Here is a 26,402-nt window from a genome sequence, read left to right on the forward strand (position 1 = left end):
GCAATGATATTTACTGTTGTGGGGTATCTGTAGTAGATACATCATACTTTCTTCTAAGTGCTCCTGGCTATATAATCATAATTCCACCATAGCTTAGAGAAATGTGGAAACTGATTACATACTTTAGGAATTGATTTGTGGCAGCTTGTGTAATAGACTCTGTCATTCACTGTATCACTGATAGAGATGATGCAGGTTGTTGCAGAATTGAATTCTGCTAAAAGGTCGGCCAGTTAGTTAGCTTGCGCAACTTTCCATTTGAAATTCACAATGTAGTACATGGTTGCTCATATAAGAAGGGATGTCATGGGAAAATGGTTACTCCCATATAGGTTTTCTTCAGTTTCCCACTTGAACGGTGGATGGTGAGCAAGTAGTTAAGTCATTGTTTGGGTAGGCATGTGGAAGGTTTTGCTACTGGTATTCAACAGGGAGAAATTGTTGTCATCAAGCATACACTCTGAGTATTATGTCTGTTTAAATCTCCCAGGCTGGTAACTGCAATATGATATCATGGTCATACTGTACTGTTATAAAAGTTCTGACTGGGAGTTGGATAGCAACTACCATTACTGTCACTGGTGTTAATTGGAGCTTACTAGAAGTGGATGTGGCTGCATACTAGGATAGGAACTCTTTCATGGGTAGGCAAACCCCTTGTCCTGTCCTCATGAATGATAATTAACTTTGATGGCATTGATGTTTTCATAAAAACCACGACAATTCCAATTGCAGAATTGCTTTCATTATTTCTTTGAGGTGGTAGTATCATCTGGCTTCCTATGATGAGAGGTTATATTTTAATTGGCCGTTTGATTTTTTTTTCTTTCTGAAGAATTGCAGCTGGCTAGCATTAAACATTGCCTTTTCAGAAAAAATATCCAATATGTCATCAAATTGGACTCCCTCTGGGGAAGGAACAAGGCATACTGACTGTTTTACCTTCTTGCAGGGAATGGAGGTACCATTATTATTATATGGATATCTTCATGTAGTCAAAAAAAGACTCATCATGGGAGACTCATTATTCACATAACACTTACCTATCATACTTCTCCTTAAACTCATTCACTGATAAAGCACTTACAACCACCTCTGGCAAAGCTATTCCATCCATTCACCACCCTCCTAGCAAAAACTCTAGTTCCATTACCCTTGCTTACTACACTCTTACACAATTTCTATGGGTGACTCCTTGTTCTCTCTCTCTCTTTTCCTGCCATGTAGTGGAAAAAAAAAAAAAAACTCTTCTATGTCAATCCTACAGAAATCCCTTTAATAACTTACATTCTTTTATCATGTCTCTTCTTTTTTTGCCAATCAGGAAGTTTTTGAACCTATGGACCTTCAATCAGTTCTCCTAGGGTGAATTCCATAGACCTGCCACAATCTTTGTCATTCATGTCTGGATCCTCTCTACCACTTCCTAATCCCCACAGAATCCAGGTGAGCCATTATGGGCACAGTAGTTGAAATGTGGCCTTATTAAAGCCTTATAAAAGAGAAAAGTAACCTCCCTATCCCTGCTTGTCAGTATGTTCTTCAACACCCATGTAATCTGATGCGTATTGGCTACCTTTGCAATATGCCCTTGAAACTTCAACTCTCTTTCAACCATCACGCCCAAGTCCCTAGCCTCATCAGTTTCCTGCAGTTCAGTTCCATCAATATAGTACACAGCTTGTGATATCTTTTTCCCAAAGGGCATCACCTTACACTTGGCAATGTTAAATTGGTATCCATGCCATGTATTGACAGGCCATCCATTAAAGGGTTTTTGATTCTCTGCAGTGCATGGTCTTTTTTTTTTTTTTATAATAAATAGAATTTCATGTAGTGGGACCATTTTTGGCATGTTCAGGAGCAAGTGCATATCAGCTTTTCACTCTGATTCGATCTATGGGGATAGCAAGCAAGTCATACTGTTTAGGAATGTTGTAGTTATGAGAAGTGGGATTGACATACGAGTCAATGCCTAATGACACTTTCTTTACTGTTACCTTCTTAGCATAAGAAGGTTTACCAGATGTTGTTGCTACTTTAGTGGTATATTGCTTCTTCAACTGCTGATAAGTGATGCACTGCTCAGTTTTTATTTTTGGATCTTCTTTTCAATCTCCACCTTTGGCATATTTGAGAGTACACTGAGTCGTCTACCATACAGTTAGGACATTTTAGTGTTTTGCTCTTACAGCTTTATTTTCATACTCTTTATTGCCATATCAGGCACAGATAGCAGGCACAACAGGCAGACTGAGAATGACCATATTTCTGACATTAAAAGCAGTGCATAAGGTTTGAGATACAGATTCTGACTGGGTAGCTGAGATAACCTGCTTTGACAGATACTGGTGGTTTTGGTGATTTGAAGGTAAGGATTATGTTCCATAAGAACCAGGTGTCCATCCCTACATGTAAGAATTCTTCTTATGGCTGTCATTCCTTAGCCCTTCAGTTAAGAGCAGTTCTCCTCATCAGAACCATTGTGGAAATCATATTCTAATATTATGCCTTCAAGTTTTGTGTGTGTGTGTGGGGGGGGGGGGAACCATAATTGGTATTCCCCCATAGATGTTACATGAAATAATTTGTCACTTCTGCTGCTTCAATAAGAATATCTCTGAATGGAGAATCTTGGAGATTTTAAAGATCTAGTAACCCTTCTGGAAGAAGAAGGACAACATTTTTCCAAGTAGACATGACCCGAATGCATGATTAAAAAAACAGTGTATTTGTTGCATCTTCTTATGTTTTTTATTTCTTATTTTAATGTCTATTGATGTTTCTATGATTTTTGAACATGATTGTGGTTTGTTAAGGGGCTCATGATAAACAAGAGGATGAAAAGTTATTCATTCTCAAAGGGAGTTTGATTCGGAGCAATTTACCCACCATACAGCCACACATGGATGCAATGGCTGTTCAAAAGTGGAATGCCAGAGCTGCCTCAGATGCCATACTGGCACCACATTATGCCTTGGGCCTATGCCTAGATTATGGGGAAGGAGACTTACTGCAACACCACTGACAATGGTAAGCAAGTCCACTAGCAACTGATCCTGGCTGGGCCATCCAGGAATGACCATCTTGCTGAAGGAGAGGCCAAACAGCATGAGACTACAGGATTCCCCCTCTTTTTTGGATGTCCACGGGTTGCACTGCATGGCAAACATGGCAGTGGATTCCAGTGACGATGGTCTGGAAGACAGGATAATACAGAAGACTCGGGAGAAGTAAAAAGAAGAATGCAGGAAGAAAAGTATAGCACAAGCATAACACCAAAAAGGGCCCAGTACTATCACTGGGAGGCCTTCACCACCACCATGAATAGGTGCTTCACATGGAAGAGAATGAGTCTTTCCCCTCCACAATGTGCCTGTATACTGCAAGTTTCTGATATCACCAATAATGAAGGACACTATCAAAAATTACAGTAATGCTTCACATCAAAGAAATAGTTATTTTTTAACATAACAAAAAAAAAATAATAAAAAATATCAAAAATGGAACAAAGAACAACAAAACATATATAAAACAATTTCACATCCACTTTACTAAATATGTACAGCCATAATTCAAACTTAAATGATGTGTGCCACCACTAACATGCAACAAAAACTGATCACAGAATCTCAACCAGCAGCTCAGCACCAACTGTCAATTACTAAAACAATATTCTGCACAATTCCTTCCATACACAAAGCAGTACAAATGTATTTATCATATCTGACACTCCATGTCAGCAACTGCTAATAACTGAATCCACTCTTTATGTATTCAATAATTGAAAAATAGGTCTCTGCTTGACTATTTCTTAAGTGTATAAATTTAGGAAAAGCAGTTACAGTTATGGCCAGTGCAGATTTAAAAGGAAAGTCACTCTTCCTCCATGGGACAGATTCACCTGACAAGAGATCAGCCAGAATCTCACTAACAGTATTAACAAGCAAGTGAACTTTTTCTGTTAAATGAAATCATTAGATGAAATAGTAATACTGTAAAGAAACTACACCAGTTTTCTGGAATGATCCCATGGCTCTATGGCTTATCACAGATCCATAACATAGGCTGTCCAATGAGGCATAACTGTGAATATATTAAAGCCCTAACCTATCACATTGTGATATTTCTTTCTCCTTTATTAAGAGTACAAATAAGACAATCTAGGTCTTGTATCAAAAAAGCAGTACACTAACCACAAACAGTACTTTTTTTTTTTTTTTTTTTGGTGCTGGTCATAGCATAGCATAGAAATGACACAATAAGCACATGAAAATAAAGAATATCCATTCTCTCTCTCTCTTTTATTGTTTGCTTTTCATTCAATAAACCACATTTTCCCTACCAAAACACAGGAGACTTATTATTGGTAATGTAATCAAATTTTGACTGGAAATAAAAATAGCTGCAGTGATGTATAAAATGCTTTTTGGCTTTACAAAGTAACTACTGATAAATGAATATGGAAAGAAAAAGTTTTTTAATTGAGATTCCATTCTGATAAATAGTAATTTACTGCAAGAGATTTAATACGTTGACAGTTGTCTTTAGGCAGGTTTATAATTTAAAATTATGGTATATTTCAACTTTTATCAATAGAAGATCCTACAACAAAGAACAGTATGACTATCAATATGGATTATCTCTTCTCTCCTGTAGTTCTAAATGGACCGTTGGGTCACTCATGGCTGGTAGGTGATATTCTTTGTTAGCTACCTCCAATCATCTCAGTCTCTTGTTCTTGATATCAGTTGAGAAAGGGAGGAATATGTCCATTTTTTCATGCTATCAGTCCATTTTAATCAAGGTCGGCCCCTAACCCTTGATCCCGGAAAGATTCCTTCTAGTGCTTGCTTTGGAATGCCATTAGCCCTCTCCACATGTCTGAACCATTTCATCTGTTTTCTTCTGATGACTGTCAGAATATTTTCCCTTTTTGTCCGGTTAATTGAATCGATCAGTTTTTGGACATTTTCATTGGTTTCGAGCAGTATAGGGAATTCTCAAAGTCTTCTATAAGTTTTCATTTCAAAAGACAGGAGTATCCTCTCAATCTTTCCTCAATAAAGTCTAGGCCTCACAACCATACGAGAGGATAGAATCAATATGGATTATACAAATTATTAATTTAAAGATTACTATTTTTTTTATATATAGCTCCCACCCAGAAAGGTTTTGCTATAAACCTACGGATTAAGGAATTTTTTTTTCCATTTTTTAAATTAATTCTATATATATTGTCCAGAAACCTGCTCTAGATATCAAACATGAAACTTTTTCAAGCCACTTTGGCCTCCAATAAGTTGTGAAGTGGTCTCATACTGGGTGATGAAATTCATCTCCCATCTCAACATTCACGTTCAACATTCATACCAGCCTTGAAGATGATCCACATGAAGGACAACCAAAAAGTGTAACAACACCAGAAATCATTGATCAAGTGCACGATATGGTACTGGATGACCAGCGAGTCAAACTGAGTAAAATAACTGAGACTATAGACTGTAGATGGAACTGACTTTGTGTTCTTTGGTGCTGAACAACCAGCTTCTGTCCACTGTTTTGCCTGCTGTTTGGATTCTGGTGTGTAATGGTGAATTCCAAGTCTCATCCATAGTAATCAATCGACGCACAAATCAGTTTTATTCTTGTTGAAATGCTCCAAGCACTGTCAAGAGATTTTCATGCGAGTGTGTTTTTGATCTGCTGTTAGCAAGCACGGCACCCATCTTGTGCAAAGTTTTTCATTTGCAATTCTTCATGCAAAAAAACGTGTAAGATATATTGTGCATGAAGAATTGCAAATGAAAAAGCTTTGCACAAGAAGGGTGCCGTGCTTGCTCACGGCAGATCAAAAATGCAGTCGCATGACAAATCTCTGAACAGTGCTTGGAGCATTTCAACAAGAATAAAACTGATTTCGTGCGTCGACTGATTACTATGGATGAGACTTGGAATTCACCATTACACACCAGAATCCACACAGCAGTCAAAACAGTGAACAGAAGCCGGTTGTTCAGCACCAAAGAGCACAAAGTCAGGTCAGTTCCATCAGCAGGAAAGGTCATGGCATCGGTGTTTTGGGATGATAAAGGCATTTTGTTTATTAATTATCTTGAAAAGGATAAAACAATAACCAGGAAATATCATTCCGGTCATTCAACCATACTAGATGAAAAAAATCATGAGAAAAGACATGGTTTGCAGAAGAAAAAAAATCATCTTTCATCAGGACAACGCACCTGCCCACAAAGGTGTTTTGGCAAAATTAAAGGATCTGCACTATGAATTTTTGGAACATCCACCCTATTCACCAGATTTGACTCTCTCTGACTACTGTCTCTTTCCAAAACTAAAACTCTTTCTCGCTGGTCAGCATTTTTCTTTGAATCAAGTGGTGATTGCAGCTGTAGAGGGATATTTTGCAGATCTTACTGAGAACCACTACAGGGATGGGATAATGGTGCTGGAGCATCGCTAGAATAAATGTATTAGTCTTAAGGGAGATTATGTTGAAAAATAAAAATAATTTTGAAATTATAAACTTGTTTTTCATTGTTAGGCCGAGAACTTTTCACACCACCCTCGTAAAGGTGACATGAAAACCGGAGAAAAAGATATCCTTGATGTATGGAGTAATTACTTTGAAAAATTGCTAAAAAAAACAGGCAGTGATGACAGCACAGTGGCAAAAAACACTCAACAGACATGCAATCAGGAATACTTACTCACTCTTGAAGTAGAAAAAGCTATCAAAATCCTGAAATGTGGAAAGGCAGCAGAATAAATGATATTTGACCAGAAATGCTTAAGTTATGGAGGTATAAAAGTCTTACAGTAGCTGCATAGTATAGTTCAAAAGGCCTGGACAGATGGACGAATTCCAGATGATTGAAGTAGAGCTCTCATAGTACCCATATACAAAAAAGGGAAATAAAACTGTTGAGAATTACCGAGGTATTTCTCTGCTGAGTGTTCCTGGTAAGATTTATGCAAGTATACTTGAGAAACATTGAGAAGGATTGTGGAAAGAAAGCCTGGGGAAGAACAAGCTGGATTCAGGCCAAATAGAGGCTGTCAGGATTAGATTTTCACTTTATGACAAATAGTTGAGAAATCATGGGAATATAAAAGATCTTTTATTATTATTATTTGACACCTCCAGGGAGTCCAAAGACTCATCGAGGGAGGACACCTGCTCTACAACTCTGTCTCCACCACTCAATTCACCAATCAACCAACCGCAACCACACCAACGCCATCTACCACCGACCACCACGAGTATTTCCACAGACAATTACAAACATCCATGCCCACAGCGGGATTTGAACCTGCAGCCTTTTGGCCGGAGAGCGGATGCGCTAACCACTTGGCCAGCCAGGCTGGCCAGATCTGTATTTAAGTTTTGTATATTTGGAAAAGACATATGACAAGGTGCCAGAAGAGAAGCTATTCAAAATGCAGGACTGGGGCAACTCGTAGGAAAGGTGGACTAAGTTCTCATCACTTTCCTTAGTATCCCATAATGCAAAGCACATCTCCTTGCAGACATGTATAATATGCATTATGGGAAGGGTCACTACACTTTGGGTGATAACCTTTCCTAGAACTCAGTCCACCTTTGCCACGAGTTGCCCCAGTCCTGAAGATACTTTAGGAGCAAACTTTGTTTGCTTACACTTGGATAAAGGATTAAATTAAATATATAATTTAAAGTGTGTAAGATCCTTTTAAATAATAAGAATTATGATGATATATTCAGGCACCAGTGATCATGGAAAGGAGGACATAGAATTTTCAATACTACACTACTTGCAGAGAAGTCAGTGGACACCTTCATGGGCAAGGTGCATTGTGCCATGTAATGAGTGACGTGTTTGAAGTTGGTATAAATTCGAGGAATATGATGCTTCCAAGTCAGTTCAACTGCGTCGAGGTGAAATGGCAGCGAGAAGGGAACTGATGGATTCTGATAGAGGCATTGAGATAGGATGTCATGTTGCAGACCTGTCTGTTCAGCAAACTGTTGACAAATTGGGCTATCCCAGATCAACAATCAGTGATACCATACTAAGATGGAAGCACAGGAAGTCAAATGAACGTATTACACACAGTGGACAACACACCATACTCACCAAATGCGACTTTAGGGTGCTACAAAAGATAATATGTTAAAACTGCCATTTGTTGACTGATACATTGAATGCAGAGTTCTAAGTTCTGGGCAATGACAGAAACACGAATCTGTACAAAAACATTCAGCACCAAGGTTTCCAACATGAATTTCCATGGTAGGACTAAATATGCAAACCTCATATTACCAAACATGTAACATCATGTTCAGTGGTGCAAAGAGTATATAATGGGATGTGGAAGCTTGGAAAGCTGTGTTATGGAGCAATGAATCACACTACATCCTCTAACAAGCAGATGAACAGGTGTGGGTGTAGTGGATGTGCAGTGAATGTCTCTTACAAGAGTGCATAATCCCAACTATAAAATTCAGAGGTGGCACTGTAATGGTATGGTCATGTTTTTCCTGGTTGACTTCAGGCCTCTGTGGTACCAGTCACAGAGACCTGAAGACACTGAACTCTGAGAGGTATCTGAACATTCTGGACAATTCAATGCTTTCTAATTTGTGGAGTTTCTACAGAAGTAACCATTTTCTCTTTCAGCAAGACAATGCACCTGTCATAAGGCTGATGTTGTAACTGCATGGTTTGTGGACATAATGTCACCACACTTGACTGGCCCTGATCTCCACCCTACTGAACATCTGTGAGATGAAATGAGGCATCAGATGAGGTCAAGGGACATCCACTCCACAATAGTTTAGGACTTGATTACATGACAACAGGAAGAATGGTCCAAAATTCTTATTGATCATTATTTTATGCTTTTGAAAAGTATGTCACAAAGGACTGCTGCCGTCATCGCTGTGAAAGGAAGTGCTACATCTTATTAAGGTGGTCGCCATGGTTGTTTGTTCCTCACACTATGCTCTCCGTTAACTTCTTTCCAAGCAGTGTACGTGTGTGACATACACGCACATTTATTCATAGCTTTTAGTTAATTTTACCTAATATGTCTCACATTCACTTTACGTGAATAATCTATTAAGTGTATTTTCTTTTTTCTTTAACAACAAATGTTCTGAAAGAAACTGTCAGGTCAGGGGGCTGAAATCCCTTCATTTCTTTCTATCCACAAAATTCTTCCTTCATGAACATTGTACTAGTTCAGGTTTCTCTTTTCTAGACCTTTTCTTATTTGGTCTCGGCACCTTTTCTGTAGTCTTCCTTTTGGTCATTTCCCTAAAATTTCATTTCATTTCATACATTCTTCTTGGTATTCTTTCTAAGTGGACATCTCATTAGTTTTCCACTTCAAGCAATGATTCACAAGCATTTCTTCAACTTTTTAGCCATAAATTATTTCGAATGTCCACATTTCTTATTTTATGTTTCTTTGTTTTTGCCAAGACTGTCTTTTTTTGCCTCAGCCATCTGTGGTACCATGAACACTGAACTCTGAGAGGTATCTGAACATTTTGGACAATGTAATATTTTCTACTTTGTGGCATTTCTACAGAAATGACCATCGTCTCTTTCAGCAAGACAATGCACTGTGTCATAAAGTGCTGCTGTAAGTGCATAGTATGTGGACATGAACATCACCACACTTGACTGATCTGCACAGAGCCCTGACCTCAAAGGAAGTCTGTCCCACAACAGTCCTCATTGCATGCCTACAGGAAGAATGGTTCGAAATTAAGGTGGGTGCCATGGCTGTTTGTTCCTCACACTATGGTGTCTGTTTACTTCTTTCCAAGTAGTGTATACATGATGATAAATATACTGAATAGGAGATGATTTCAAGTTACACAGGCCAATTTTCATGATGTCAAATTAAACAGTATTTACTTGTCAGTTATTCATGAATATGGATCCAAAGAAAGTTCTAGGTAAGGGAACAGACAAATTTTCCAAATAGCCTTTAAGGAATGCAGAGAACTGACTGGGGCTTCTAACCTATCCAATCCTAACCTTCACATAGTATACTCCATTAGTAGGTATCCACTGGATTCTGAAAAAAATGAGGAAGAGCTGACTTATTCACCAGGAACTTTCGATACGTTTTTTTCTTTTCCTTCACTGCCTCTTTAACTTCCTGTGTCCACCATGGAGTTCTGATTTTTCTATCTCTACAGTAACCTCACCACATGCCTCTGGCTGAATCAATCAGCATTTTGTTCCACTGAATCTCCAAGGTTCAGTTCCAGTTCTAAATCTCTTTCATTTTTTCTTAAATAATGTTTGTGTGTTTTAGTCTACAGTTCACATCTGAGAGCTGCTCAACTTTTATTTGCTTTAAAACTTTCTTACATGTTCTTCTTTTCAATATGAAATTCAATTTTATTAAGCTCAAGAGTAAATAGTAATTTACTCACTTCAAATAATCACTTCCAATTTCAAATCCTCTGTACATTCTAGTGTCCTGCACTAGTGAGAAAACATCACTATCAACAATAACATAGTCAATGAGACTTTTCTTATTCCCTTGCCACTTCTCTCCATGTGAATTTGTGCACATTTTGATGTTGGAATATTGTGTTAGTAATAACCAGTCCATGTCCTGCGCAGAAGCCCTTCCCAATACAGTACTATCTTTTAAGGTTTTAAACCTCCATATAATAATATGGAAGTATACAAGTTTTATAGTGGTTATGCTGAATAATTGAGATGATGAAAATCTGAAGAGGACACTGACTCAGACAATCAAGTGGTTCTCCAAAAAAAGTGCCTCTGCAGTCTATGATAAAAATGCAGCTTATGTTCAATGGAGTAAATTAAAAACTTCAGCTTCTCACTCAGCTTACGCAACAGTATGAATCAAGTGTAAAAAAAGTTATAATCGATTCCAAAGCAGACCTTACAAAAATGAAATGCAAAAAACTCACCTCCTGTTAACTGGCAGACAAACCTTCTGGTCCCTTGCTAAGGCTGTTGGGCATACTTTTCCCACCTTCTCTTGCTTCCTGATGACACTATGGTAATCTCACTCAAGAAAAAAGGCAGACTTCTTGGCAACAGTTTTTCCCTTCAACTCTTGCTTGGATGACCAAAACAAATCACCTCCCCGTGTTACCACAAATTACCCATTGCATGCCTCCTTTCACCAAAGAGATATCAGGATAACCTTGATTAATCTTGATACTAATAAAGCTCCTGGTTCAGATGGTATCCCTCCAATTATGATCAAGACTTGTACTCTAGAATTGATGCCTATCTTGTATCAATAGCCTATATAAACTATCGCATTCTACTGACATCTACCCAAAGCAAGCAAGGAAGTAAGCCTACATTCAGCCAGTATCCAAAAAGGGAGACATAAATCAGCCATCTAACTGTTGTCCCATTGCTCTTACCTTGGTAGTTCAAAAGTGATAGAGAAGGTTATTAATAACCAGCATCTTCACTACCTGAACACTGATCAATTAATTAGCAATCACCAATATGGATTCCACCATTCTCATTCTACAGCTGACTTCCTTGCCAATATCAGCTGCCTTTTGGATACAGGGCATGAAAATATTTGGAAAAACCACTATTGTCACTCTTGATATTTGAAAGGCATTGAGGACTCCTAAACAAAATACCATCTTATAAAATCAATCTTGCACTTTGATTAAATTGCCAGCTTCCTCACTGTTCGTTCATTGCATGTCATGGTGGATGGATTCCTCTCATCAGATTTCTCCATGAATGCTGGAATATCACAAGGTTCTGTACCCTCACCATGCTTTTCCTCTTAACATCAATAATCTTCTCTCTCTGACTTCAATCCTATTCACAGCTTTGTTGACAACAGTACCCTTCGTTCCTCTTCCTCATTCGAGAATTCTGTAGTACTCTAATGTTAGATACCTCAAATCTTCCCTAAGCAGTGACTCCTCATCACTGACCTCCTCAACATCCTCAAATGGGGCAAAGACAACTCAGTAAATTTCAATGTAAAAAAAAAAAAAAATTTAAGCCTGCCTTATTACTTGTAAGAAAAATCCTGCCTCATAGATTAGCTGCTTACTTTTGATAATGTTCAAATTTAATTTCAAGATCAGCTTTCTCTTCTTGGATTGACTGTCACATCCAGTTTATCCTGGCACAAATATATTACACACATAGCCTCATTAGCCTCTAAGCTTGGTGTTCTTTTCTGTTCCAACATTATTTTTCATCCTCTTAACACTTTATAAGTCTACAATTTTAGCAATTTTGGAGTATTGTTCCCACACTTGGAGTGGAGTATCCAAGACCTCTCTAAACTTTCTTGATGATATTCAGAAGAGGGCAATCTTTTTAATAGATAACTTTTCCTTCACAGATTCCCATCAGTTACTTTACCATAGGCACTATGCCTTTTCTATAGGTACTTTCACAAGCACTGCTCCTCTAAATTGGCTGCTACATTCCTCCAATTTCTTCTAACCATGCAAGAACTAGAACAGCCACTGGCCAACACCCACATGCTGTCCAGCTCTAAAGACATCGAACTAACTGTTCATCATCTTCCTTCATTCCATCCACCTCTATTCTTTGAAATAATCTCTAGCATGCTCTTTTTTCCCACTGAGTACAGCCTTCTACTTAAGAAATATAGCAATAGGCTACTTTTTTTCTCTTAATAACTTGCCCACACATGGGCGCCGTAGCATTACAGATCTTTCATTTGTGTGTGGTCATCATAAAAAATAAAAATAAAATAAAATAATAATCTCCTTCAAAGTAGTCTCTTTGCCTCAACATTCCAGCCACTTTCTGGAACAGTTCTGGCAGTAATCTTTCTTTAGTTTATTTAGGCATGTTGTCATAGCTGCTTCAGCTTTTTGTACTGATGCAAAATGCTTTCCTGTGATCATCCATTTCAACTTTGGTAAGAGCCAGAAGTCACAGGGTGCTAAATCAAGTCAATATGGCAGATGCAAGCACAAAGTAATTCTTTTATCCAACAAGAACTGTTGAATAAGAAGAGATGCATGGTGTGGAGCACTGTCGTGATGCAACATGAAACTGTTCACCCACTTCTGTAGTCTTTTTTAACGCACATCATTCCACAATGCAGTACTCCTTCATAGCATGCAAGAGTTGACTGTAATACCTTTAGGTACGAATTCCATCTGCACAATTCCCTCCAAATAAAAAAAAAAAAAAAAAGGCTACAGAAGTGGGTGAACAGTTGAAATTCAGTGTCAACAGGACTTTGACACTGAATTTCAACTGGAGTATCTCATTTGGCTGAGGTGAGTTGGACATTTTCCATTGTGAATTCTTGAATCTTGCTCTCAGGATCATAACCGTACATCCAAGATTCATCTTCTGTCATGACATTTTGGAAAAATATTTGGATCTGAAGTCACACAATTCTGATCATCGCTTTTCATTTTAGTAAAAATGATGCAAAACACATGTACACAAAAACTGTATATACAACTAAGCAAGCAAACTGACCAATTAGAAATTCATCATGTGACTGACAGATGGATATAGATCATGTGATTCTCTCAGCTTCACTTTCTGTCTAAAAGTGTACTGTGGCTATATCACCATATTTTTTTATCACACCCCATAAGGCTGAGATCTGTTTCCTTTCCTCTTACGCAACTATTTCTGTAATTCTTCACTCCTTGCAACCAGTCATTTCCTTTTCTGTGAAGTTATTTCAAGCCTTCCTCAATCCTTCTGGAATTTTCTCAAAACTACCCTTGGAATCTCTCTCCTGTCAATTCTCAGTACATGTCAATCCATTTCCATCTGCATTTTTTTTTTTTTTTTTGCTCCGTCCATTTAATGTGATTCATACATTGCGGCCAAAACATTTTTAATGCTTTATGCATATACTATGAAAACTATTTAATTCAACTTCATGTTTTTTTGGTCAATTTCTGCTGCTAATCCATATAGTAATATGGCCTTAACATTGCTATTGAATATTTATACAATATTTGGATGATTTCCATATATTATTTAATTTTCTTATAAATTAGATACAGGAAAATCAACAAGACCACCAAGTGCATTCTCATTAATGAATCTATAGAACAAGTTAGAATTCTGTTTCCTGGTCAATTTGTCTCTTAAGTAGTGATTTGTTTTACATAATTTATTTTATTTCTTATGGGAAAAAAAAATTCAATTTTGTCCAAAACTTAGAATGATAAAAACTATGGGATTATAACTAATAATTAATATCATATAAAATCGTTAGTCAAAACATTCATAAATAAAAGAAAGTATTAACCTTTGCTGCTCGAAGCAGTATCTCCCTTTCTTGCTCTTCGTGCCTCTTTTTTTCTAATTTATCCAATTCTTCAAGGAACTTTATTTGGCCTTTAACATCATGTGATACTTCAAACCTTGAATCGTTCTACATACAAGAGAAAAAATACTTTCTATATGTTGCTTAAAATGGTCAATACTGCAAATGATAAAGAAAAAATTGTGCATTCTGAATGAGGGATATTCAGAAAGTCATGAATATATACATACAGTGCTTGAGCATGTGAATAGGCTTGAAACATGTCTAATCTTATTTTGTAATTTCATCCCCTTAATTATGGTTTAGTACACAGTGGTATTTGAATGGAGAATACAGAAATCAGATAGATTATACTGTTGCCAGCAGAAGAGTGCTATCCAAGCAACAAAAACACTACCTGGTGCAGACTATGGGACAGATCATGAATTACTGATAGCTGAAGCTAAATTGAAATTAAGGGCTAAGAAGAAACAAAAGAACAGTATCAGATTTGATTTAAATCTTGTAAATGAAGCATTTAAAGTAGAAGTCGGAAAGAAATTAAAAAATTTGGAGAAGACTGGAGGAGAATTAGAACTGTGGGAAGAAACAAAATGTATGGTCACAGAAGCAGCAAAGAAGACTCTAAATAAAGCAACAAGAAAGAAATATTGTAAATGGTTGTCAGAAGAAGTTATTCAAATAGCAGAGGAAAGAAGAAAAATGAAACTTCAGTGAAACAAAGAAGGGTTAGACAACTGAGTGCAGATTTCCAAAGACAGGCTAGAAAAGATAAAGAAAAACATCTAAACAAAAGGTGCAAGGAAATTGAAGAAAGCAATATTACGGATAGAAAAAGAGATCTGTTTAGAAAATTAATGATGTTACAGAGAAGTTTATCCCTAGATTAGGAGTTATGAAAAGTAATTTGAGAAAATATCTGATGGAAGAAGAAGCAGTGAAAAAAAAGTAAAAGAAAGATAATAAATAATACTGAAGGAGAATTTGAAAGGAGAGAATTTGTTGAGGAACCCATGATAATGAAAAGTGAAGTGATATCAGCAATGGAACAGCTGCCAAAAGGAAAAGCTCCTGGAGCAGATGAAGTGTCAGTGGAATTACTGAAAACAGCTGGAGATGAAATAGTGAATATATTGACTGAAATTTATCAACCGGTTTGGAAGAAAATATTCTGGCATAGAGATTGGAAAACTCAGTATTCATCCCAATTCCAAAAAAATCAAATCCCAGAGATAGTGAGAATTATAGAACCGTCACTTTAATTCACATTATGTGAATAGAAAAATGCCACAAGAACAGGCAGGCAGGAGTAGAGGAACTAGAGACCAAATAGCAAACATGAGATGATTATGGAAAGAAGAGGAGAATTTCAGAAGGATTCATTTGTTTTACTGATTATAAGAAAGTTTTTTATTGCATGGATCACAACAGACTGTGGATTGTAATGTGAACAATGGGAATACCTGAACATCAAATTCTCTTGATAAGAGAGCTGTATGACAACCAGAAGCCTCAGTAAAAACAGTCTTTGGAGAAACAGACAGTGTTTGATGAAAAAAAAGGAGTGCAGCAGGGTTGTATACTGTTGCCCTACCTTTTTTAATGTTTATAGTGAATATATTATGAGAATGGCTGATAAAGATCCAGCTGGAATTAACATTGGTGGTAGAAAATTAATAATTTAAGATATGCAGATGATACAACCCTCATAGAAGAAATTAAGGAAGATCTGGAGCGGTTGATTCTATTGGTTAAGACGGAAAGTAGCAAAGCCAGGCTTAATTTAAACAACAGCAAAACAAAAGAGATGACTTATGTCAATTTAAATGAATTTATAACAGAGGAAAATAAAATAGAAATCATTGAAGGTTATGATTTACTGGGATCTAGAATCAGAAATGATGGTAAATGTGAAGATGAAATTAAAAGGATAGTCATCAGAAAAAAAAAGCAATTTTAAACCTGATGAAAATTATGAAAGATAGAGGTGTGGGTAAGGCCACTAAAGTTAGAATTGTCAAAGCAATGGCATTTCCAGTAGTGATGTGTGGATGTGAAAGCTGGATTATTAAGAAAAGAGACAGAAAGCGAACTGATTCATTTGAATTTTGGGTGTGGAGGAGACTATTAAGAATCCCATGGACTGCAAGAATGATCAATAAGACGGTTTTAGAGAATATAAAGAGAGAATGCTCCTTGGAGGCGATGATTGCTAAACAGAAGTTGATGTACTTTGGTCATATTATACGAGCAGTCATGATGAATCGTTGGAAAAGGCAATTATGTTGGGGAAGATTGAGGGAATGAGAAGAGGAGGAAGACCACAAGAGTTGGATGGACAACATAAAAGAACTTACCAACTTGAACTTACAATTACTGAAGAAAGGACAAGAGGCTGGGTTGGAGAGCCTTTGTTCACAGGATCACAAAACGATTGGATGGAACATAAGAACAACATACAGTGGTGTACAATCAAAGTTATATTTCTTGTGTAACTGCATGAATGGTTGTAAATTGTGTGCAAATTCAATTACTGGATTTTTGATGCATGAAAATGTTGAGTACTATTAAAATTCATCATTTAAAACATGTTTATGATGCCGCAACTGTATATATCGCTTAGTGGCATAAGCGACATACAGCACTTAATGACTTATGATGCAAAGTTTGTTATGAATTTCTTTTATGGCCATAGCAGAAGAAGATTTCCTTAGCAGTTAATCAAAGAACATCAATAAATAAGTTACAGCACACCAACACTGAATTGAAATGTTGATGAACACGCATGAATCAGATCATAATACGTAGAACTGGGCTATAATAAAGTGTATACACACTGGATGCCAAATCAATTGTGTAATGAAATGAAACAAAACAGAGAATCGGAAGGGAAGGTAAAGTTGGATCTATCGTTATAATCCAAAATGAAAATTCAGTCTATGAAATATCATCGCCTTGATAAGAGACATTAAAAAAAAAATTGACCTTCTGCAGAAAAAGACATCGCCAGGAATGTGTGATGAAATGGTTGACAATTATTGATAAAGCTGTGGGAAGACCTTTAGAAAGATAGAAAAATGAATTAATTGTGCCTGTGTCAATTAACAGCCATTACTTTGGCAAGATGATGTGAAGCTATACAAAAGAGGGTTCACTTCAACAGCCTTGAAGAGACCAGATTTGAAGATGTGAAACATCCTACAGACTGAACTTCTAGTTATCTTCTTCTAAATTGCAGACATATTATAAGGGTATTTCATTTTAAAAATGAACAGTTAGAAGGAAAGGTGAGAAAATAGATTTGAAGATGTGAAACATCCTACAGACTGAACTTCTAGTTATCTTCTTCTAAATTGCAGACATATTATAAGGGTATTTCATTTTGAAAATGAACAGTTAGAAGGAGAGGTGAGAAAATAGTTCCAAAAAAAAAAAAAAAAAAAAAAAAAAAAAATTAAAAAAAAATTGAAGAGTTTTACTATGATGGTTTTGAAAACTTGTTATGCAGGGGCGAAAGTGCATTGAAAAGGGGAGAGAGAGAAATTATCTTGACATGGGGGGTACTCTGAAGTTCCCACATTACTTTCTTACACACACACACACACACCATTGATATATCTCTTCAGAGTTGAGGAACTCTCAGTGCAAGCATTACTTTCAAAACACTTCTCCTTCTCATAATAGTGGGAGGATAAGATAAATCCATTATACAAGGGTTGAGTAAGGATAGAAGCAAATAATTATAGACAAATCAATTATCTATGGAGTGCTCATTAAGGTGTTGGAGAGACTAATTAGGATCTGCATTCAATGGTGCAAAGATGGTGCCTTGATCCTCTACAGATGACAACATGGCTTTGCTAAAACTAGATTTATTTTTTGCAATTTGCTCATGTTTTATAATACAGTGATTGCAGAGTTGGATAACGGAAATAACGGACTGCAATATTTTTGGATTTTGCCAAAATACTGGCAGGATTCCATGCTGGAATTTTAATAAAACACTCAAAGGGATGGATATGCAAAATGGGTTTGTGACATGGATAGGAAAGTGACTGACAGAGTAATGTATGTACGCGGCAAGTCTAAGAGAAGGAGGGTAACCAGTAGAGTACTACAGGATTCTGTACTTGGGATGTATAATACATTTATGATCGTGGGATTGGTTTGAGTAGTAATATAAAACAATAGCGAATCAGATGTAGCTCATCACTACTAATGTCACATAAATCACATCATTTGCTTTATTGTACTACTAATACTATTTTATTATATTATGCTTAAATTTGAACATTTTATTCCACTCTGTATAACTGACTTATTGTAACCTAATCACTGGACAGATAATAAAAATTATCTAAGTTTTATTATATGTCATTATTAGAAGTATCTGTCTGGGACACACCTGGCATTTCAGTTTATCCGAAAGGTGTTCTAATAAGTTAGAATCATCAGGACTCTGTGCAGGCTAGTCAAACATATCCACATTATTTTCTGCAAACAATGTCACAAAAATAGATTAAATATGACATAGTGCGTTGTTGTGTGTAGTTGGAGAATTACTTGGGGACAAAGGGGAAGTTGTGTGTAGTGAAGTAGTGTGTGTCCTCCAGTGATGAGTCCTTACACTCCTTGGATGTGTCACATAATAATAATAATAATAAGGAATTTAAAATTGCTACAATGTAGTAGCAAGCATTGCATTATCCAGAACTGTTGTCTATCAATAATCATCTATCCAGGACAATCCTACACCAACATCGTAGTAGATCCAGATCATTATATATCAATGAACAAACTTCACAGATGATGAGCTTAAACATCTGCTACACCCACCTACTCAAATGGAAAAAAGTTTAGAGTGATTTGTCACTCTATATCATGGATTTCTAATGCTCTAAAGACCAGTTACATTAGGGTTATCTGCTGTTTAACTACCACAGCTGATGTTTGGTTTGTGTATAGTTTGCACTTCTATAGAAATTGAGACCATGCAGCTAATGCAATGTCCTAGTTACAAACCAGAAACCCATTAGATATTTGACTTCCTGGTTGGGCATTTCCACTCCTGACTGCTGAGATTTTCTTATTCTCAACAACGATCACATTACTTTCTGGTTTTTCCTGTGTGTTTCTTCATGTTCCTGTGATGGCACTTTCATTTCCATTTGCTACTGATATGGCAATTACAGATTTCTTACAGTGCATAGATGTAAAGCTGAATATATATATATATATATATATATATATATATATATATATATATAAGTGTATACTTATACTACCAATGTGACAACAGGAATGGCTTATTAGCAAGGCGCCAGAAATACAACTTAAATCTACAAGCTACAAAAAAATTCTACTCACCCCAGGGATTGGTCTAATTTATATAAAAACTATTATAGATAAATAAAAAAAAAAAAAAATGTTATGCTGACAGCACAAAGTAAGACAGAGTGCCAATATAATTCTTGCATTTACAGTTACCAATTTATTTTGTTCATGAAATAATATTGTGAGAAACTCGTAATTTTTTTTAAAATAATAGAATGTCTATTACATATGATAATGAACTAAAATGCATTGATTTGATCAAAAATAATTTATTGGAATAACTGCAATTTAATTTAAATATATTCATAATATAAAAAACTTTGTTGTTTTGTGATGGAAAACGTAAGTTTTCCATCACATTCAAGTATGGTGAGATTTACTGCTTTCAAGTAAAGCGCCATAATTATAACATGAAATTCTGCTCATATTTTGCACTTCATTAGAATTGAAGTGAAAAGAAAACTATAATACTGCTGTGAGAGAAAGGGAATTTTTCAAACTCAGTAGCAGATATTTATGAATTCTTTCATACAGAAAAGAAAAACATTTAAAAAGCTATCACTGTTAAGTTACAATAATGACAGAACAACTGTTTGGGGGGGATACAGCAGGTTAAGTTTATAATTACTAGGAGAAAATGAGCAGCCCTTCATATAGAAAGAAAAATAATTTTAAGGATGAAAGAAAATGTTGCTTTACATTTTTCTGGGCAGCTAGAAATAAAACTTATCATATCAAATGATAACAATTAACAAATTAATTAACTATGAAAGTAGAATAAATACACATGTAACATTTATTATACAACTAAATTAAAACATTGCCTAATAAACAAAAACATTTCTCTTTACTTTCAATAAAACAATAGTCTTCTTCCTAATCATTGTTGAATTTATAGGTTCGTTGTTTTTTTATTTGGATTACTCATTTTGGGGCAAAATTTTAAACACGAGAAAACAACGTATGATCAAAGCATGCTGACAACACCGGTGAAGTGGCGACACATCCCTCAAGCACACAGTTGCCAGTAGACTAAATACATAAAACATATGCACAAAATTGGTACTAGTTGCAATTGCACTCAAAAACAGAAAATGTTTGTAATATAACATAAATGTTAACATTTTTTACGATTTCAATAAACATTATTACTAGGAGAAGACATATTTTCCAGTTTTAATTTTATTTTTCCTTATTTAATAATTGACAGCAGGTGCATTTGCACCCATAGAAATAGGGTTGAGAACAGCTGATCTAGAGTATATCCATGTATACAAAGAAACAAGCCATGTTCCAATCTACATAGTACACCAAAGACACACTAATTTGGTAAACCATTAGCACTACTGGTAATAACCTACTAGATCAAAGAAAGAGTCCTGTTATTTGTTGGAAATCACTGAGATAAATTAAGCTAGAGATTACTCATAGATCAATTAGAACAAAAACAGTATTGATGGTGACCAATAAGAGCTGAAATTATTGCTTAGACCTAAAGCTACCTCAAGTGCTCACTTAAGCGAGTACAAGTGTGGCAAACTCGAGGTACCTGATCGTGCCTAACTTCATGCAATATACATCTGTTATATTATCTGTAGACTGGGTCCCTGCCCATCTTTCTTTTCTTCTTGTTCCTTCCTCCAATGCTATTAGAGTATTTGAGGGTCAGAGGTAAATCTTTTCTATTTTGCTATTTCATTTCGTCTTATGAAGTGGGAGTCTGCCTCACATAGCAGGTAGAAGTCACAACCCAACTGGTCAATGTGGGATGAATTGGGGAACAAAACTTCCCAGATATGTGGAAAGGGCTTCTGCAACCCTACCACTTTTTTCTGGTAGAGACTTCACTCCAAAATGCTAATATGGTTTTGCCATATAATACATCAGTTGTCATGAAGAATAATCAGAGCCACGTTCAGGGGTTAGGCAGAGGGTCTTGTTTGAGAATTATATTGCAGTTGCTAACAAAAGTCAGTTATATTATGAATGAGGAATACAGAAGATATAGAATCTTAGAGGGGAATTTCACCCATCTGTAAACCTCAAACATGGAATGATTGAGGTTTACAGACAAGTACTCTTGAGATTATCTGTAAAGAGATGAAGAGATATAAAATTGACATCCTGGGAATTAAAGAGACCAAATGGAATGGAGAAGGTCACTCAAAGCATCATTAGGGTAGCTGTGATATTGAAGACAGTTCACAGAACCCTTCTTGGTTATAACCCCATGATAGTGTGGGTGCATAAAATCTCTTCCTGATGAAGAAAGTGAAGAATTCTATGAAAACTTACATACTGTTTGGACTGCCTACCAGGGAGAGACATACTTTATATCTTAGGGGACTTTAATGCAAAAGTGGGAGAGAGTTTGAGAGTTAGGTCTGAGTGAATATAACACCTGTGGTGAAAGACTGTTGGAATTTGCACATGCTAACAGATTAGTTATTACCAATATGTGCTTCCAGAAACACCCACTATGGACCTATACTTGGGCATCTAACATTGATAGGTCAAAGCACCAGATTGACTACATCCTGGCCCTTCAGCAGTGGTGGACAAGCATTATCCTGGAGCAGACTGTGGTACAGACCATCAGCTAGTAAGAGCCAAAGTAAGACTAAGACTCTGACAATTTCCAAGGCAGGCACATCCCACTAGACTGGATGTTAGAGCAATTCTTAGTGGGTTCACAAAAGAAACATCAACTTGGTTGGATGATTTTTTTTGAGACCAATGAGGAGAACTCACCAGAAATGCTTTGGGAAGGAGTCAAGGTGATAATACAGGATACAGCCAAGAAGGACGTCGGTCCAATAAGAAGACCAAGAGACCGATGGATATGATATTCAACATGGGAACTAATCAAAAGAAGGCAGGTGGAAAAACAAAGAAACACAGGGAATGAAGAATATAAGAGATTACACAGAGAAGTCAGAGGAGAGCCATCAAGCAAGACAAGGAAGAGTTTTATACTAATAAATGTGAAGAGATAGAGTTCCAGATAAGGAGGCACAATTATTATTATTACGTAGCACCCACTCTACAACTCTCTGCCTCCACCACCTACAATGAACTGCAATTACCATCATCTATACCAACACCATCTACCATCCTCCACCACCACTAGTATTTTCACAGACAATCATAAACATCCATGTCCATGGTGGGATTCAAACCCGCAGCCTTTTGGCTGGAGAGCAGATAGGCTAATCACCTGGCTGACCGACCAGACTGGCATTATAAAAGGAGGTTTCATTTTAGTTCGTTACCTAAAGCACAAGTTTAAGCCCAATTTGAATGTCATCAAAGACAGGAATGGAGCACTACTAACAGAATACTTGGAAATCAAAAACAGATGGAAAGGGTACTGTGAGGAACTGTACAATAGAATGGATAAAAAAAAATTGGCACAGCTCTCTCACCAGGAAAATTTTGATTTGAAACCTCCTCTACTTAAGCATGAAGTTGAAAGAGAGCAGTTAAGCAGCTTAACAGCAATAAGGCCCCCAGGTGCAGATAGAATCCCAACAGAGTTAACTAAAGCCACAGGGGGATGGATGGAGGGATAAGAGTGTTTCATAGATTGATTACAAGGATGTGGGAGACATGATCATAGTCTAGAGACTGGAAGAAGTCAGTTTTCAAACCACTACATAAGAAGGGATATATGAAGGATTGCAAGAACTACAGAACTATTAGTTTAATATGTCATGAAAGCAAGATTTTATTGAAGATCATTCTAAATAGGATTGAGGCCAAAGTTGAGGCAGAGATACCTGAGGAACAAGCAGGTTTTAGGAAAGGTGAGGGTACCAGAGATCAGATCCTTTGCCCAGATTGTATAAAAGTATAAAGAATTTAGACTCCCTATGGTGATGTGTTTCTTACACTAAAGTTTTTTTACTGTACTCAGCATGTGAAACTGTGGGAAGTAATGTAAAGAATGGGTTTTCCTCAACACACTATCAGGTTGATAGTTAACTTGTACTGCGGTGCTAGAAGCCATGGCAAGAACAAATGTTGGATTAACTGATTGGCTTCAGTTTGGAAAGGGAGCTAGGCAAGGATGTTTACTTTCTCCTCACTTGTTTATTATCTATGCTGAGGACATCATGCATGAAGCACTGGATGAGCTCAAGATAGGAATTAGGATAGGTGGTAGATTGATCAGATGAGGTATACTGATATACTGTATTCCTCTGTAATGACAAGAAAGAACTAGGACAAATTCTTGACAAAGTTAATGAGATCAGTAAGAACAGAGGACGTAAGCTCAATCTTAGCAATACCAAGATAACAGTTCTAGAAGGAAATACAGACAGGGAAGCTCCTGAGAAACAAATGTACCTTAATGGAGAAAGAATTGAGGAAGTTTTATTTATTTATAGTGTATGATGATATAACGGCTGTGAGGTCCCTTTTATGGGGAAGTATGGCACTATCTCAATCCCCCCCTCCCAATTTTATCCAGGCTCGGGGCAGGAGCAGGCCTATGGCTGGGTCTTAAGTATTCCTGACTGTAATCAGTGTGTGTATTCACAAGGAAGTCAGTCAACAAGTTCAAGTACCTGCGATCCATTGAAGAATTGCTGTTCAGAAGACATCAGAAGAAGATTAGGAATGGCTAAAACAAAGGATCAAAGACTTGTCTAAAATCTCGAAGGATGGATCTATCTCCAAGGTAAAAAGGTTGAGGATTTTGGATGCAGTTGTTTCTACTTTATTTCTTTTCTTATCAATCAGATAAGAAAAGGATAGCTGCTTTTGAGATGCGATGTTAAAGAAGGCCATTGAGGATATAATTTGAAAGGTATACAAATGAACGAGTATTAGAAAGGATCAGTAGAACTTTAAGGCCCCTTAAGGATAGTGACAGAAGAAAGTTAAAATACTTCAGACACATTGAAAGGATGAAAAGAGGCCTTCTCAGAACAGTAACAGAAGGTAAAGTTCCTGGTAAAAAAAAATAGGAAGTGGTAGAACCTCAATGAGATAGATGGATAGCATATCTGGAGTGACTGATCTTCAGAGAGTTGAAGGATCCAGAAAAGCATATAACAGAACCATGGCAAGGTGAATAAGCTACTCTAATTGCATCAGTGGTACACAACTCGACTGAGGCTAAAAACAGGAGACTCAATGCCATTATTTTGAACTTTCTGATAGAAAATGGTAAATCACTAAAAGAAGACATCAGCAGATTAGGAGGAGAATAAAACTTAAATCCCAGAAATATCATCAGATGCCATCGTTTCAGATCCATAAATAAAAGAAAGGAAAGAACATACTTTCCACTTCTTATGAAAGTGAGTTGTGACATACTGACAAGCACATCCAAATTAATAATGGCGATAATAACAAATTCAAAGACACTTGCCCACAATCACACATACATGCTTGACATGGCTTAGCATTTGCCCAGAGGGAACAAGGGCACCATCTTCAAAGACAGTTTGAAGAAAAATACTAAAATGGAGACTACACCTGGATCATCAACTACAAACAAGTTAAATTAATGCAAAAATCAAGTGACACCACTAGTAGCCACCATGGAGACCAGTATACAGGCACTGCATAGAAAATGTGCAAGACCCTTGTGGTCAAATATATGCCTCACAGAACCTTGCACATCCACTTCGCTAACATCTGTGGCCTCAACTCCAACCTTAATAGTGTCCACTACCATCTTTAGTCCACCAAACCCCACCTACTCTTTTTAGCAGAAACTCACCTCCCGCAGCACAATCCATTTGAACCTTCCAAACTACACACTCTGTCGACCCCAAGGGTTAACAGTTAAAGAGTGTGTAGTTTAGACAGATAGTTAGGATAGAGTGGATATATGTGTGCACATATATCTGCTCTGACCTACCTTTCCAGAAAGCACCTAACCCAGAATCATCCAACTTTGACCTTCTTTGGTCGAAAATTTTTTTTTATAATAAATTTAGTTTAATCCTTTATCCAAGTGTGAGCAAACAAAGTTTGCTCCTGAAAGTATCTTCAGGACTGGGGTAAGTTTGGTTGAAAATATCCCTTGCCCACTCAGTCAAATTCATTTGATGTCTCTATCGCTCTCCTAATGTCACCAACCACTCTGAGATCTTTAATTTCCTCTCCCTAAAAACTGATTTTCTCCAGTCCACTCTCCTAGGAGATTTTAATGTCCCCAACACCAACTAGCTTTCCTCCTCCAATTGTCGAGATCTTGCAGGCAAAGATGTTGAAACATTTGCCATCACTTACATAAATTGTTCATATGCCAACCAGAATACCAGACAACCTGAATCACTCCCCAAACACCCTAGATATCTTCCTCACCAACAACCCTTCCAAATACACAGTGAATGTAGTGAGCTCCATGGGTAATTCCAACCACAATCTAGTGCTCATGTCTTCCCCCCATGCAATAACACTTATACAGCTGCTCCAATACAGGAGTAGTTTGGCATTATAACAGTGCCGAGTGGGACAGCTTCCATGACTTCTATGCCTCATTCTCATGACTGGACTATTATTTCCAGTCTTCCAATCCAAACATATGCACTGAACGTATCACAAAAGTAATCCTCACTGGCAGGGAAACATACATTCCCCCCACACTTCACTGAACTGTCATCCCCTAACTAAACCCTGGTTCTCCAAAAGATGTGCAAATGCTGCACAAATGAAAAATCAAGCATACCACAACTAGCTTACATCAAAAAAGCAGGAATGTTGCAGCCTGCCCAAATGGCAGCCATGCC

The 26,402-nt window shown here is 36.9% G+C and overlaps 1 protein-coding gene across 1 annotated transcript in view; it reads right to left on the reverse strand.

The window, feature by feature from the left end:
- LOC150103634 (transcription initiation factor TFIID subunit 4B-like) overlaps window positions 1–26,402 on the reverse strand; it is a 397,716-nt gene that overhangs the window by 43,058 nt on the left and 328,256 nt on the right. The window contains exon 16 of the mRNA XM_090398501.1: window positions 14,302–14,427. Coding sequence (XP_090254627.1) covers window positions 14,302–14,427 — 126 coding nt within the window. The remainder of the gene's footprint in view (window positions 1–14,301; window positions 14,428–26,402) is intronic.

Source organism: Typopeltis vanoorti, chromosome 9 (assembly GCF_054136105.1).
Source record: "Typopeltis vanoorti isolate ZY-2024b chromosome 9, IOZ_Tvanoo_1.0, whole genome shotgun sequence".
In the NCBI taxonomy this organism is placed as follows: Eukaryota; Metazoa; Arthropoda; class Arachnida; order Uropygi; family Thelyphonidae; genus Typopeltis; species Typopeltis vanoorti.